Below are 15,283 nucleotides of genomic sequence, written 5' to 3'. Positions count from 1 at the left end.
GTGGATTGCCACGTCCTCCTCCAGGGGATCTTCCTGACCCACAGATGGAACCCATGTTTCTTACATCTTCAGCATTGGGTGGTGAGCTCTTTACCACTAGTGCCTCCTGGGAAGCCCCCTATGTGTATGTGTGTGTGTATGTGTGTATAAAATTTCTTGTTTGTCTTTCTTTAGTAGTAGGTAATCCACGAAGCCAGGAGTTTTTTGTTTCGGTTGTTTCCCATTGCTATATCCCGAGTGGCAGAATCGTTTGGCCCAGAGTGGATGCTCAATAAATATTTGTCAGATGAATGCGTATCTCTGAAGTTTGAGCATCTCCCATAACTAACTCCAAAGTTACAGAATCAGTTAGTTAGTTAATTAACAAGCTAACTCGCTCCCTAACCTTGGGGTGTGTTTGGCTGCACACTTACTCAGGCTGGTGCTCCAGGAAGCCATGCAGCTCAGAACAAGGGAAGCCACAGGAGCCCCTGAGAGAGGTCCCCCTGACCTCAAAGAAGACCAATCACTCTTGCTTTGGAAATATTCCATGCCATGCTTTACGGCATGTCTTGTAGCTTCCCCGTCTTTTTTTCCCCCCACATTAAGGCAATTCCAAAGCAGCTTTCTGAGAAAACTGTGCCTTTGCCTTGGGCACCCTGTTGAGGGTGGGGTGTCCTTCCATCCAGGTGAGCATTTCCTAGGCTCTCTGGCTCTTGCTCTGATGTTTTTTTTAACCCTGTAGATTATCTCTCAGTTAGTAACATGACACCAGCGCTCCACATCTGTCCGTCCACATCAGCAGCACCTTGAACAAGCTGCTTTCAGAAAGCTTCCCAGAAGGTATTCAACACTCTCTGCATATTTTAATTCTATTTTTAGATCAAGTGGCTTAAGTAGAAGTCTCTTGTGCAGACCAATCTGCAAAGCCCTGCAGCAAATGGCTCTACGGCAGCACATTTTAACATTCTATCTTTAGATCACCTGAAGATTCTTATAAAAATCGTTTCAAAGTAAAACCATCCTGAGAAATTTAAGAAGTCAAAAGTAATCAGTTCCTTTGAGGAATGATTATATTTCCCTCTTGGGATAGAAGTTACAGATAAGTTTCTGTTTTCTGAACTCTCTGGGAGCCTAGGGGAAAATTTTAACCACAGTCATAATCACAGTGCTAATTCTGAGGGACATATTTGTACTCATCTCCCTGACTCACCCCCAGCTTCTGACTTTCTCTTTTTCATTTATCATTCTCTACAAAGGCTTCTCATAAGCCACCACAGAGCCACTATGGGAAGATACAGGATAAGATAAAGTAACTGTCACTATTAAGGGTTAACATCAGTGAACAAATTCAGCCTGCGTCTAATCGATGGTCTGTAGGTTGACAACAGGAGACATTTGGGAGATAGGACAAACACAGATTGCATCACACATGAAATAAGGGTTCTTCCCTGGAAACTTAAAAGAAAAGGCTTGTGGCTACTTCCCAAGGTGGTGTAAGTGCTGGACGGGGAGAAAAAAGATCAAATGACCCCAAAGCTTCTTTACATCTGTGATTTCAGGGGACAACCACGCATCATTCCGACTGCCAACTCTTTGGATAGAAAAGAAAATATGAGGGCTTCCCTGGTGCCTTCCTTCCTGACAATGCAGGAGGCACAGGTTCCATCCTCAGTCTGGGAAGATCCCACATGCCGAGGAGCAACTAAGCCCGTGGGCCACAGCTACTGAGCCTGTGCTCGAGAGCCCGGGAGCCGCACCTACTGAAGCCCTCGCGCCCTAGAGCCGGTGCTCCACAACCAGAGAATCGCCGGCAATGAGAAGCCTGTGGACCAAAACTAGAGAGTAGCCCCTGATCGCCACAACCAGAGAAAAGCGCCTGAAGCAACGAAGACTCAGCACAGTCAAAAATAAACAAAGAAAAGTAACTTAAAGATCCTCAACCAGGCCTCAGGCTAGGCTGAGACAATCACACCAATGAGGTGGGTTCTAAAGGCGTTGTTTCCAGACCCGAGCGAGGCCTGTGCCTCTTCAGCTGTTGTAAAAGTGCCTGGACACGAGAAAACCCCAACCCCCTATCAAAGGCTTCCAGACAGACAAGTCACTGATTTTTTTAAAGAGCTCCCTAAAAGTAACTTTACCTGATACAGATTCCTCTTCTTCAGAAGTCATCCTATTTAGCATTTCAGGCTACTCAAAAATAATTCATGCTACATCTCTTCAATCATTTCATCCTGTCTTTGTATTTCTCGTCTTGTTCATCTTCCTAACACCCACCCTACGCCACCTCCCAGAAGATGCTGTGCCTACCTCAGAGGGGGAGGCACTAAAAGACCCCAAAAGTTCTCACGCGCTTCCCAACAGTATCCCCAGCACAGTCTCCCAGCTCCCAGCCCTGGGAACATCCCACTAGGCCACGCTGCCAACCCATGGCTCGTTTCTGTGTGTTAGCTCAGAAGAAGATATGAAGTGGATTACACATGTGCCTTTACCCTTTCCTATGTGTCTTCTGGTATTTTCTATCGTTGAGTTTCTGTTTACGTTAGAAAGAAGTCCGAGACAGAATCTGTTCCTGTTATTTGAAGGGTCTGTGAATCCATCGATCAGCACACTTCGGGAGGAAGCCTGGAATGTCTCCCCGACGCGGTTGTTCAGTTCGTAGTAGGCGACGGAGCACCAGTGCTGCGGCTCCTCGTAGCAAACTGGCCGAAAATCTGAAACAGAAGTGCATCAGACAGGACATCACTACCACCACCCCCGGGACCTCCCAGCTCACGACTCCACCAGGAAAGCGAGGTGACCACTGTTCCCCAAAGGCTGGATGTGAGAACCAGCACAATGCTGTGAGTTGTTTCCAAACTTGCCTCTTTCACGGAAGCTGCTTGCAGGCTGCTCATCTGGTCCACGTACCTGGGAACAGGGGCCGATGTCCTGATGACTCTCCCAAGGCTGGAATCTTTGTAAATAAGTTTATTAGTTTTGAGGGGCCAGGCAACATTGGTATGAGTGGATCTGTGCAAACTTCATCCCCCTATCCAAAGGAAACACAGCTAAAAGGAAGTTAGAAGGTCATGTCATCTTCACAGCTGAGAGACAGCATTTTACTGCCAAACTGAATTCCTATAGTAAAGAGTATCCTTTTCCAGAGAACTAAAGATAAAAATAATTGTTTGGATATGATAAAAAATCAAAGCAAAAATACTGCATATGATTTAAAATTGTTAAGAAAGAAAAAAAAATTCCACACAGACTCACATTTTTCTTTGTGTATATATGGGATTATTATTTCATGGCATAAATATACTTTAAAGGGAGAGGTCTAATTCATTAGGAAATTGGTGAATGTTATGTTTTCACCCCAAATTTTTCAAAGTAAGTTGCCAGTAAATTCAAAAACCCAATTTCAGAGTTCTTTCTTTCTTTGCAAATCATGTTCTTTTTCTACCTTTCTATTGATTATAGTATCTTTCTTTTCTTTGCGTATCCTAGTAATTCCTGTATCTAGGGTGTGTTCTTTTTTTTTTTTAGAGTGTGTTCTTATAAGCACTAAAATATAAACTTACAAAACAGATAAATTAGGGGGTAATTATTTGGTTTCCAAATGGACCTTCACTTATGAAAGAATTCCCCCTGAGATATGTTGAATAGTAAAGTCTTTTAGACATTCCCTTCTTGGTGTGGTTCCTGGGACCACAGCCCCTGCAGCAATCCAGGAACTTCTTAGGAATGCAGATTCTTAGAAGCCACTTCAGTTGCAGGGAATAAAATTTGCATTTATATAAGATCACCACATGGTCTGTATGAACCTTAAAGTTGAGCAACATTTATCTGGCTTATTACAAGGACACAAATTGGAAGGAAATCCACCACAAACCTTTGTTGGTGTTGTTCAGTCGCTCAGTCGTGTAGGCGGATTCCTTACCATCTGAGCCACCAGGGAAGCCCATGAATACTGGAGTGGGTAGCCTACCCCTTCTCTGGGGGATCTTCCCGACCCAGGAATCGAACTGGGGTCTCCTGCATTGCAGGTGGATTCTTTGTGCTGGACACACAAAAGAGAAGGCGGCTGACCTCTGAGTGGTGGAAACAGACTGGCAGGAAATGACAAACATGGTGTGATAGACGTGACAGTAGATGCACAGGGAAAATAGCAGATGTATTGTTGAAGGGCAAAAGGAACGACTGATGGTATAACTCAGAAGCGAAGAGGTGGGAAAACTCCCTTATCGTCCCACATTTTATAAGTTTCCTAAGGACAGGAACAATTTCAATAAACATTTTAATTCTCCATTCCGAACCCTAAGGCAATGCTTGCACACAAAAAAAGCTTGACAAATAACTGTCAAATAATGGGTTGGCCAAAAAGTTAGTTCATGTTTTTCCTTAAGATGTTACAGAAAAACCCCAACAAACTTTTTAATATTTCCCCAACTCAATAAATGACTATGGGAAGACAGGAGAGGCAGATCGCAGCAGATGCACCAAATGCATTTGTGCACACCCTTAAGAGGGCTTCCCAGGTGGCTCAGTGGTGAAGAATCTGCCTGACAGTGCACGAGACATGGGTTCAATCCCTGGGTTGAGAAGGTCCCTTGGAGAAGGAAATGGCAACCCACTCCAGGACTCTTGCCTGGGAAATCCCATGGACAGAGAAGCCTGGTGGGCTACAGTCCACGGGGTCACAAAGAGTCGGACACAGCTGAGCAACCAGATAACAACACCCTTAGGAACTTGTGAGCTGGGGATATTCTTTATCTCACTCTCACAAGGTATGTAAATCTCTCCTTCGTTACCTGACTTAGACCCATCTTTTAAAGGAAAGGACTCCCTTGGATTGCTGATAGAGGCAGCCAGAGAAGAGGCCTACCACTGATTCCCCTACACTACCTGCCCTTAGGCCACGTCTTCCTGGTTATGTTAGAGAAGTATTTTATAATCTTACTTCTAATTCCTTAAATTAAAAAGGAAAAATCCCTGGAAATTCCCAAGGATGATGTTCAAATCCATCTAGTTTCTCAGAGCTCCTGCACCCCAGGCAAGGCTTGCAGATAATAAGAGTTCAATAAATATCTGTTAAATAAATGAGCGTAGGAAGACCTGAATGAGGTGGATGGCAGCAGCTAGCACCAGATGCATTCATGCATGTCTGCAGGAATTTGTCAGCTCCTGATATTCCTTATTTTACTAGAAGAAACTGATAACTTATACCAAGTGAAGCAAGTCAGAGAAAGACAAATATCATATGATATTGCTTATATGTGGCATCTAAAAAAAGGCTACAAAGGAACTCATCTATAGAACAGAAATAGAGTTACACATGTAAAAAATAAACTTATGAAAAAAAACTTATGGTTACTGGGGGTAGAGAGGGGAGGGATAAATTGGAAGATTGGGATTGATACATACATACATACATACACACTACTATATATAAAATATCTAATTAATAAGGACCTACAGTATAGCACAGGGAACTCTACTCAATACACTATAATGACCTATATGGGGAAAGAATCTAAAAGAGAGTGGAATATGTATATGTGTAACAGATTCACTTTGCTATACACTTGAAATTAACCAACACTGTAAATCAACCAACACTGTAAATCAGTTACACCCCAATAAAAATTTTTTAAAAAGAAACTGATAACTGCTCCAAAATGGATTGAGTCCTGATCAAGAGGGTGGGGTCCAAGGGCCCCCTAGAGCCTGCGGTTTGAACTGCAACTGACAAATGATGCTCACGATGGCCCCGCCCACACAACCGCGTCGCCTCGCATCCCAGGAGACCGCGGCCGGCACTGACCTGAGTGCTGGAAGGGGCTCTCCGGCTCCGAGGGGCTGCCCGGGGAGTGGGGGTAGCCGGCCGTGCACGGGGACGGCGGGAACGGGGCCCCGGGCGACGGCGGGAAGGCCGGGCACGGAGGCTGCTGGAAGGAGTCGGGGTAGGTGGCGTTGTGCGGCATGAGAGGCTCGCTGTGCAGGGAGGCGCTGCGGAACTTGGCCAGGAGGCTGAGCTGCGGGTTGTACTCGCTGTGTCGGGGTACCAGCACGGGCGGCAGCACTGGGGGAGGAAGAACCGATGCATCAGATCCTCGGCTCGGCGTCCCGAATACAGAGTGGACGCGGGCTGCTGCTGTCTGTCCACTCGGGCCACAACCTGCCCATCATTCTGTGGGCTCCTCGTGGCACTGTCCACGATGGTCCCATCTCTCCTCCAAAAGGGAGCTTGGCAATCAAGCTAAAGCAATGGTTTCACTCCTCACAGCCAATTTAGGAAAAGTTTAGAGGAGAATCCTCCTGTTGTTAGTAGTCTAAGAACTGCCTATTCATTCCCACAGCAGAAAGGACTAGAGCAGCCCTGTTACCTCACCTGGGGATCTAATCGTTCACCTCTTCCTCTGATTCTGCCATTAAAGTGTTTTTTCTTTCTTTCTTTTTTTTTTAATCAAAATCAGTTTCCATTGCTCATGATGAAACCCCAAGTCATGCCCTGGATATTTTTATTCAGATATTAATACCTCTGGAACTGTGTTGAATTATTTAGATGACTAGCCTACATTTTTAGGCTCCATGGTGCTGGTTAAGTAAAAATATTCTACTTGTCTTTACCAGAAAGATTTAAAGGTAACTAAAAATTATAAAGGAAAAGATGAACAGTGAATAATAATAAAAGTGAATAAGTAGAAGATGAAGCAGTAATAGAGAACTTATCTGTTCATTTTAGTATGTTTCCCTCTGGGTTCCCTACTTTAAAAAGAACATGAGTGATTTTGCTCCTGATTCAACACAAAAACAAGGACAGATGCAATTCTCAAGAGCAAGCATTGGTCAGACATCCCTAGTGCCCACTGACTTCTGAAGTGTCCCCAGGCTTGGCAAAAAGAAGTTATCCCATGGAGTGTTGTTGAGGGGTGAGCTGGGACCAACCTAAGTTGCAGAAGGAGAAACAGGGAAAACAGACAGAGGAAGTGATGAAAGAAACAACAGGGGAAAATGTCTCGGAGCCCGAAGAAGGATCTGTGTCATCAGATTGAAAACAGCCACACAGTATACAGCCCAATGAGTGAAAAAAAGATCTATCATAGTCATGCCATCTTGAATTTCAAACATCTAAGGACAGACTGAAAAGCTCCCAGAGGAGCACCTCAAAGTCACCACAAGGACATGAGAAAATGATTTATGACTTCCCGTCATCCATGCTGGACAGCGAAAGGCAACAGACTGGACTTCTCTGGTGGTCCAGTGGTTAACAATCTGCCTGCCAATGCAGGGGACATGGGTTCGATCCTTGAGCCAGCAACTAGATCCCACATGATGTGGAACAACTAAGCCCATGTGCCAAAGCTACTGAAGTCCCAGCTCTAGAACCCATGCTCTGCAACAAGAGAAGCCTCTGCAGTAAGAAGTCTTGCACTGCAACGAAGATCTGGTTCAACCAAAAAATAAAATAATTTTTTAAAAGGCAATGGATTAATAATCTCCTAAAGGGAAAAAATTTGAACCCCCAAATTCCACACTGGAAATTAATAGCAAAAAATAACATAATATTAACTTAAATAATAATATAATATAAACCAAAATATAGATTGAGAAAAGGAAGAAAGGATAAAGGTGATATAAATTAACTAAATCTTCACCTTTTATGTTAGAGTCAATGAAACTAGCTAAAAGTGATAAATTTGGAAATAGATGTATAAGCATATTATTTAGAATTATCTATTTTTTTTTAGTAATAATGGAGAGAGCTAGCAGAAGAACCAAGCAAGAATAATTAAAAGAAATTGTTCCTGGAGATAGCTGAGGTAGCACTTGTTTCAAATCACTCTATGGATTTCTTATCATAAGCAAGTATCTATAAACACTTTCATAAAAAGTAAATATTTTGGAGTAAACAGACAATAAGAACAGTATGGTAAAAATAATATCCATCACAAATTCCACCATTTACCCACTATCATAGAGTTATCTCTTCTTAACAAGCAACAATTTTCAGTTCTACAGGTAGAATATAAACTCCAAGAGGCAGATGAACAGTTTTAAGCTAAACCACTACAAATGAGGGTGGCAGGGAAACAGTGATTTCTTCCTCCTTTAAAAGCCAGTATTTGCATATATTGCTTTATGACATTATAGAACAATCCTCAATATCATGATGCAAAAATGACATAGACGATAAGCCATCCAATCTCCTTCCATGAATATAGAGGAATAAAAAGATTTCTTGCCTCATGAATACTCTGAAAGTGAGGGGTTGACACTCTAAATGACACATGGCTTATTTTTCACTGATGCTTCTTGAGCACAGTGTTAACAATGATCAAATAAACCCTCACTTTTCTTTTTGGGAGGAAGAATTTGAATACTCTCTGTGACTTCAGTTCTTATATACCTACAGGGTATCCTTGACACTGATAAACAGAATTCCTCATATCTGAATGCAGAGACCTTCATTCCTCCATGGCCTGCAGATCTGAGGCACCAAAAGAGAAGATGAACTTGTCTTTATTGAGACAAACATCTTGATAATGTATTTCTATCATCTGAGTAAAACTAAAGGCAGTGGAGATTTGTAAGGAAAACTGATAGTATCATCAGAGTTATAATTCAGCCTGACAAGATCCATTAACCTTGGGATTGCATTGATCATATTTGTAAATACTTTCACTCAAACCACAGCTGTCTTAGCCGCTGTGGGCTACTAGAACATATAGACCACAGACTGGGAAGCTGATAAACAACAGAAATTTCTTTCTCACAGTCCCAGAGGCTGGACAGTCCACGATGGGGATGCAGCCTGGTCAGGTTCTGGGCAGAGCCCCCTCTGGGCTGTAGGCTGCCTTCTCACTGTGTCCTCATGCAGGAAGGGCCAAGGGGTCTCCCTGGGGACCCCTTTATAAGGACACTAATCCCACTCATGGGGGTCTGGCTTCATGATCTAGCCATCTAAAGGCACTGCCTCTTAATACTATATCATCTTGGGCATGAAGTTCTCAATGTATGAATTTGGGGGGACACAGACATTCAATCTAGAGCAATAGCTATTCTTAATCAACTCAGTTCTATTTCTGTGTGACAACTGCTGCTTGCAAATAAGACCTAGTGAGCTTACAGACATTGGTCTCAACGTGTGTTCAGTCGCATCTGATTCTTTGTGACCCCATGGACTATAGCCCGCCAGGCTCCTCTGTCCATGGGATGTCCCAGGCACGAATACTGGAGTGGGTTACCATTTCCTCCTCCAGAGGATCTTCTCAACCCAGGGATCGAACCTAAGTCCCTGGCATCTCCTCCACCAGCAGGTGGAATCTTTCCCACTGAACCACCTGGGAAACCCCTTAACACGATGCTACCTTTTAAATACCACACTATCTAAGCATGACCTGGGGGCAGATAATGGCAGGAATTAACTGTCTATAAGGGACTGCAGGGCAAAGCTGAAAAAAGCTTTTGAATCTTTTTCAAAAGTCATGTGGTTTGGATAAAGTGTGGGAATTTAACACAGAGGAGAAATTATACTGAAATCACCTCCGGCTGCATGAAGAAAAATCGTTATGAGCCCCGAAAACATTTTCGCAACCAGACGCAAGCCACATAAAGTAAGGTCTGAGGACTGGTGAGATTTTACCAGCTGTTGGGTGTCAGTTCATACAGATACAAGTATTCAAACTGGAAGTTTGTGTTTAGAAACTTAATAGCCACTTGACAGAGTAATTTTATATCTGTTGAATAGTAAGAAAAAAAACTGAGGTTGTATTTTTTAAAATCAAGCTTGCATTTTTAAGTCTTTTAAAAATTTCATCTGCCCAGTAATTTATTTGTATTGTAAAAATATTGCTATTTGATGGATTGGAAGCTTTTTAAAAACTGGTGCTTCACTGCAGATAGTTTGAAAAGCACTAAAATAGATTATTTTAGTAGGTTATGAGAAGGAAAAAAATAATCTACAATGCAGCCTTCAAGGTTCCAAGCATGGGTGGTCAAAAGATGAGAGATTTCAAAGGCAAAACTTCAGTTTTATGACAATTAGGGACCAGCAAACTTGCTGAACATTAGCATCTTACATTGTTCTCAAAATATTGACTTTAAGTTTGGCCAGAAAGCTAGATATAAAATTTGCCTTTTTATTGAAAAAGTCAAATTTAGGAATAAAAAAGACAGCTTAAACATCACCTTAAAATTAACACCACATTTAGCTATCTTTCATCTTGGAAACTCAAACCTAAACTACCAAGATATGAAACCTGCCATATGTAAAAACATTCATACTATTATTTCTGAAAGAACCTCACATAATATGAAAAATGAAAACATCAAATAATCCTTTAAAATCAGGGTTTCGAGTGTTCAAAAGGAATGCCTGATACATCTTACAAACACATCTAATAACTACATTACTGAGGAAGAGGAAAATGATTCCCTGATGAACATTTTTCATGGGATGTATTCTGAATGCTTACTATAACTCAAATCTTAGAAACAAAAAACAATCAAGTCGTTTCTGTCATAAACTCCTTAATGACGTGTTTTTAAAGTAGATGAAGAAAGCCCAGAGAGAAGCAAGAAAGAGAAGAAAGCAAAGAGGTATATGATCTAGGGGAAAGCACAATGGATTCACCAGGCAAGTGGGCCTTTCTCATCACGGTCTCATCCTGTATCCTGAGTGACAGGACTGTGAGAAGCGTCCACGCTCAGGCAGGTGACATCCTTGACATCAGTTTAACAGCATGATGGCAAGATTCAGGAGCCTGAAAGTTCACCTCAGTAAGATTGTTCTAGGCTGGGCAGGACTTAACAGGGATGGCTGCAAGGTTAACTGAATCTGGGAGGGAGCCAGGTGGCAGGCTGGACTCCCCCACCACCTGCGTTCCTAGAGAGAACCGCCTCCTAATGGACATGGGCTGCTCCCCAGAGCGCACGAGCCGGCCCCTCCAGGAATGGGGAGACGAAGCTCCCGCAAAAACTGCATCCCTGTAGCTGCAGGAACACTCCACCCCAAGAGAAAAGCAGTCAAACTGTTACACCAATGTGAAGGAACAAAGATGAACACCGGACTTACACACGTGTGTGAAGCGCTTTAGGATTAATACTTTCCTATGTTTCAAGTCATATTTAAGAAGTGCTGCCAATCTCCCCTCACTGCCATTGTTTTCAGTCTTGGAAGGATTTCCAGCAACTCTTCCATCATCTGCTTAGTTTAGAAGACACCTCTGCTTACTTTAGCGTGGGGAGAGTGCAGCTGGTTTAGTTCAGTACAGCTGAGTTCAAGGGGAGGAGTTGGGGAAAAAGATTTTTTTAAAAACTGTTTATCATGTGAAGACCATATTCAGACCTTTCAAGAACTGGACGATGACTCGAAAATACATCAAAATAAAACGGCGTTTTCCAAAATCACACAAAACTTACATCTATGCTGAAATGAAAGATCTTCTGTCTAGGTTATTCTGCCTACAAAGTTTTGGATGGGCTTCTCCAAACCGAACCTCCCTCCTTCTGTCTCTCTTGCAGCGGCGGGAGGGGCCTCCTTCTCCTGCCGGTGGCCCGTGTCTCCCCACTAACGGGACGCGCCCTCTTACCTGTCAGTTAAGCCGCGAAGGAAACCCACCTGGCGTCTCCACGCGGCGGTAGTGGTAGGGGTTGATGCACACCTCCTTCTGCTTGGAGCCGAACGGGAACTCGCAGCACTCCAGCGGCTTCAGCTCGTGGTGAGACTGGAGGTCCGGCCAGCGCCACACGCGGCAGTAGATGACGTGGGGCAGCCCCTTGCGGTGGGACACCTGCAGCCGCCCGTCCAGGGAGCGGGGGATGGTCACGCACTTGCTGGGCTGCCCCGGGCAGCTGAGCGCCCTCTCCAGCTCGTCCATGGCTCCTTTCTTCTTCTTTAACTTCTTCACTAAAGAGTCCACCGCCTTCTCCGCCCACTTTTCCTCTTCATCTCCTTGCTTCCAGCCGAGCAGTCTCTTCACTGCCGGGCTGGTGAAGGAGAAGAGGGAGCTGATGGGGGTGCTGGAGTGCATAAGAGGGGGGCACTGCAGGCGTCCGGTGCACACAGGAGCTGGACCCACAGCCCTTCACTGCCTGCAGGGCCCGAGCGAAGTGAGCAAGGACGCCCCTTGGGAGGTCATAGGTCCCAAGTCCCCAGGGACGTCACAGGTCTTCCCTTTCTTCTGGAAGTGACTGTGACCAGTGCAGGCTGGGAAGCAGTTGACTTTCTCCAAAGCCCTGGGGTGGGCAGGACAACTCTGGGGGGAGGGAAAAAAAAAAAAGACTTCAGTAAACTTCATTGGGATAATTTTCAGAAAAGAGCAAAGGTTGGGTGTAAGGGAGAAAATATTTTTCAGATGTTCTGTACTTGAAGAAAACACTTAGGATGTCCCTAGTGGTCCGGTGATTAAGAATAGACCTGTCAATGCAGGAGACGTGGGTTCAATCCCTGCTCTGGGAAGACTGTATATGCCATGGGGCAAATAAGCCTGTGTGCCACAGCTACTGAGCCCACACGATAGAGCCCAAGAGCCACAGCGACAGAGCCTGTGAACTGCAACTACTGAAGCCCGAGTGCCCACGAAGCCATGCTCCACGGCAAGAGAAGCCTTCGCAGTGAGGAAGCCTGCACGCCACAGATAGAGTAGCTCGGGCTTGATGCAATTAAGAAAGCCCGTGTGCAGCAACAAAGACCCAGGACAGCCAGAAATTAATTAATTAAAAATAATAAAGGCCGACACCAAAAAAAAAAAAAAGAAAACTTATTAGTCATCTTGACTCTTCCTTCTCTTTTATGCCCTATTCCAAGTCTTGGTAATTCTGCCTTCAAAACGTCTTTCAAGCTTGGGAGCTTCTCTCCATTTCTGCCAACATCTAAGCCCCACCCCACCTGACCTCTCCCCTTGATCACTGCAACACCTCTGAAGGAGCTCCTCTCTTCCAGTTCTAATTCATGGATAGAGGAGTCTGGCAGACTATAGTCCACCAGGTCGCAAAGAGTTGGACACAACAGAGGGATTAACACAGTAATCTTATCACTCGTTTATGCTTCCAAACTACTTTATAGGATGGTGGTTCTCAAAATGTGACCCAAGGACCCCTGGGAGTTCCAGAGTCCCCTTCAGGGGACTGTGAGACCCTCTCTTTTCCAACTAACACATCTGGGTGCACTAAACTTTCCCCCATGTGTTTCAACCCAAACAACAGATCACAACAGATTGTTTGCAGGAGCAGTTATGAGAATCCAAGTGCCACAGTCAACCAAGCATTAAGGAGACTTGCAAAAATACAAAACAATAACATTCTTCACTATTGGGGGGTAAAGATTGATTTTTAAAAAAATAAAAAATGTTTATGTTACTAATAATATATAATGAGTTTATCATTGTCTTTAATAAGTCAGTAAACGTTCTAAGCTTTTCAGTCTTAATTCCTAAAATGGTGCAAAAAAAAAAATGAGCCACATCAACAAAGGTTCTTTGGAGTTCTCAATAATTCTTAAAAGTAGAAAGGGGTCATAAGACCCGAACGTTCTAGAAGTTACACACAGTCACACACACAACATGCACACTGTCACTTTTGTTATTCTCCCTGAAAATCAGCAGAACTTTTCTTTGCCTTCTCATCCCAAGGAGACATTCCTCCCCAGTTATTCAACAGTCCCATTTAAATTTCCTGAGGTAGCTCTGCATTTCCTCTTCTGTGAAAAAATAGCTGGCTTAAACAAAACCCTCTGCTTCTTCCAGGTTTTAGAAACCAGCTCCCTTGTTTCCCTTGTAAAGTGGTTGCTGGTAGGATTTTGGAGAAAGCTGACTCATTTTAGCATCTTGGAATCAATCTAGTTCATCATCTCCAACAACTGCGTGTTTAATACGCATGAGATGTAATTTTCCCCTTTGCCTCCCTGGAGTTGCACCTTTCTGGGTTCAATTACATACACGTCTTTGGACAGAGGTGCTGTCACAACGCTTGCTCTTATGATGATCAGCAGACAGCTCTGTGAAGAGGGGTTATTGGTGGCTCAGACGGTAAAGAACCTGCCTGCCAATGCAGGAGACATGGGTTCAATCCCTGGGTCAGGAAGATCCCTTGGAGAAGGAAATGGCAACCCGCTCCAGTGTCCTTGCCTGGGAAATCCCATGGATGGAGGAGCCTGGCGGGCTATCGTCCATGGGGTCTCAAAAGAGTAGGACATGACTTAGCAACGAAACAATAATAACAAAGCTCTGTGAAGAGGATGGCAGTCTGATTACACAAAAACGGGTGACATTCAATAAACATGAAGCAACACGTACATACATCACTTTATTCCTTGTGTAGACTTTAGTTAGCCCTGTATACAGAGAGAGGGTAAACTAGGGTGAAAGCAGAGTTAAAGACTCCATAGCTGTTCTTTTTCTCCTGGCAGTTTGACTTACACTCAGTTTTATTTGGAAAGGTTGATTTTGTGGCTTAACAATCATGAATTTATAAAGTATAGTTAAGTCACTGTGTTCGAGCTCTGTTTACTTAATTGAGACAGGCTGCCTTAAAGCAATCGTTGAAGAGGATGAAGGGCTCTGAGGAGGAGAAGCAACATGACACAGAATAACCTGAACCTCAAAAGAGCTCTGAATTCTGCTTAGTTTTACATAGAATTTTTTATTAGTAAATCGTGGCATAAATCTTGAAGCTTAGGCCATCAGTAGAAAACAGCTACTTATAAAGATGTTCAGTAGAGTTAAACTAAAAGACCCTTTAAAAAAACTTTTGCTCCAGGAAACAAATCACAGTTTTGCAAACCCGGGTTTGCTGCTGTTGTTTTAACTGCTCCGATCTATTAGTGGCCTGGGAAATCAACTTATTGGGACAAATTGCCTTTGTAAAAACAAAACAGACCCTATTGCAGTGCAGCTAACAAAGAAAGAATAGGTATTATTTCATATAAATGCTTCATTTGGAGGTATGTGTTCTGTGTGCGTGTGTGCACACGTGCGCAATTATCGAGGGTCACTTTGCAAAATTTGTTATTGTGGGTTACAGTCGAAAAGTGTTTGAAAAGCATTACTCCTAAACGATACATTTCCTCAAGCCATGTCTGTTTGAGCTTTACCCTGATGAGTGACTTTCAGGGTCCACCGTCCCTTCTCGTCCCCTGGGGAAATTCCAACTAGTCAAGAATCTAGGATTTGGGAACCCTGGCTCTGCAGTCTGATTTCACTGCCACATTTCAAATCTTTATGAGTCTCACCATGGCTCCAAAACTACGGTTTTATTGCCACAAGACACAGCTCCTGTTCCATCACACAGAGCCCTTGCCTTAGGGGGGAGGCCCCAAAGA

The 15,283-nt window shown here is 43.7% G+C and overlaps 1 protein-coding gene across 3 annotated transcripts in view; it reads right to left on the bottom strand.

The window, feature by feature from the left end:
* The window catches only part of SMAD9 (SMAD family member 9), a 60,925-nt gene that overhangs the window by 12,453 nt on the left and 33,189 nt on the right, over positions 1 to 15,283 (bottom strand). For all 3 annotated transcript variants that reach the window (XM_043477401.1, XM_043477402.1, XM_043477400.1), the window contains exons 2-4: positions 11,585 to 12,221; positions 5,786 to 6,043; positions 2,472 to 2,693 (exon numbers count right to left, since the gene is read on the bottom strand). In XM_043477401.1, the coding sequence (XP_043333336.1) occupies positions 2,472 to 2,693; positions 5,786 to 6,043; positions 11,585 to 11,996 (892 nt within the window). In that variant the 5' untranslated portion in view covers positions 11,997 to 12,221. The remainder of the gene's footprint in view (positions 1 to 2,471; positions 2,694 to 5,785; positions 6,044 to 11,584; positions 12,222 to 15,283) is intronic.

This window comes from Cervus canadensis, chromosome 9, assembly GCF_019320065.1.
Source record: "Cervus canadensis isolate Bull #8, Minnesota chromosome 9, ASM1932006v1, whole genome shotgun sequence".
Taxonomy (NCBI): Eukaryota; Metazoa; Chordata; class Mammalia; order Artiodactyla; family Cervidae; genus Cervus; species Cervus canadensis.
Note: the sequence above shows the minus strand (reverse complement) of the source record. Positions and strands in the feature narration are given on the sequence as shown.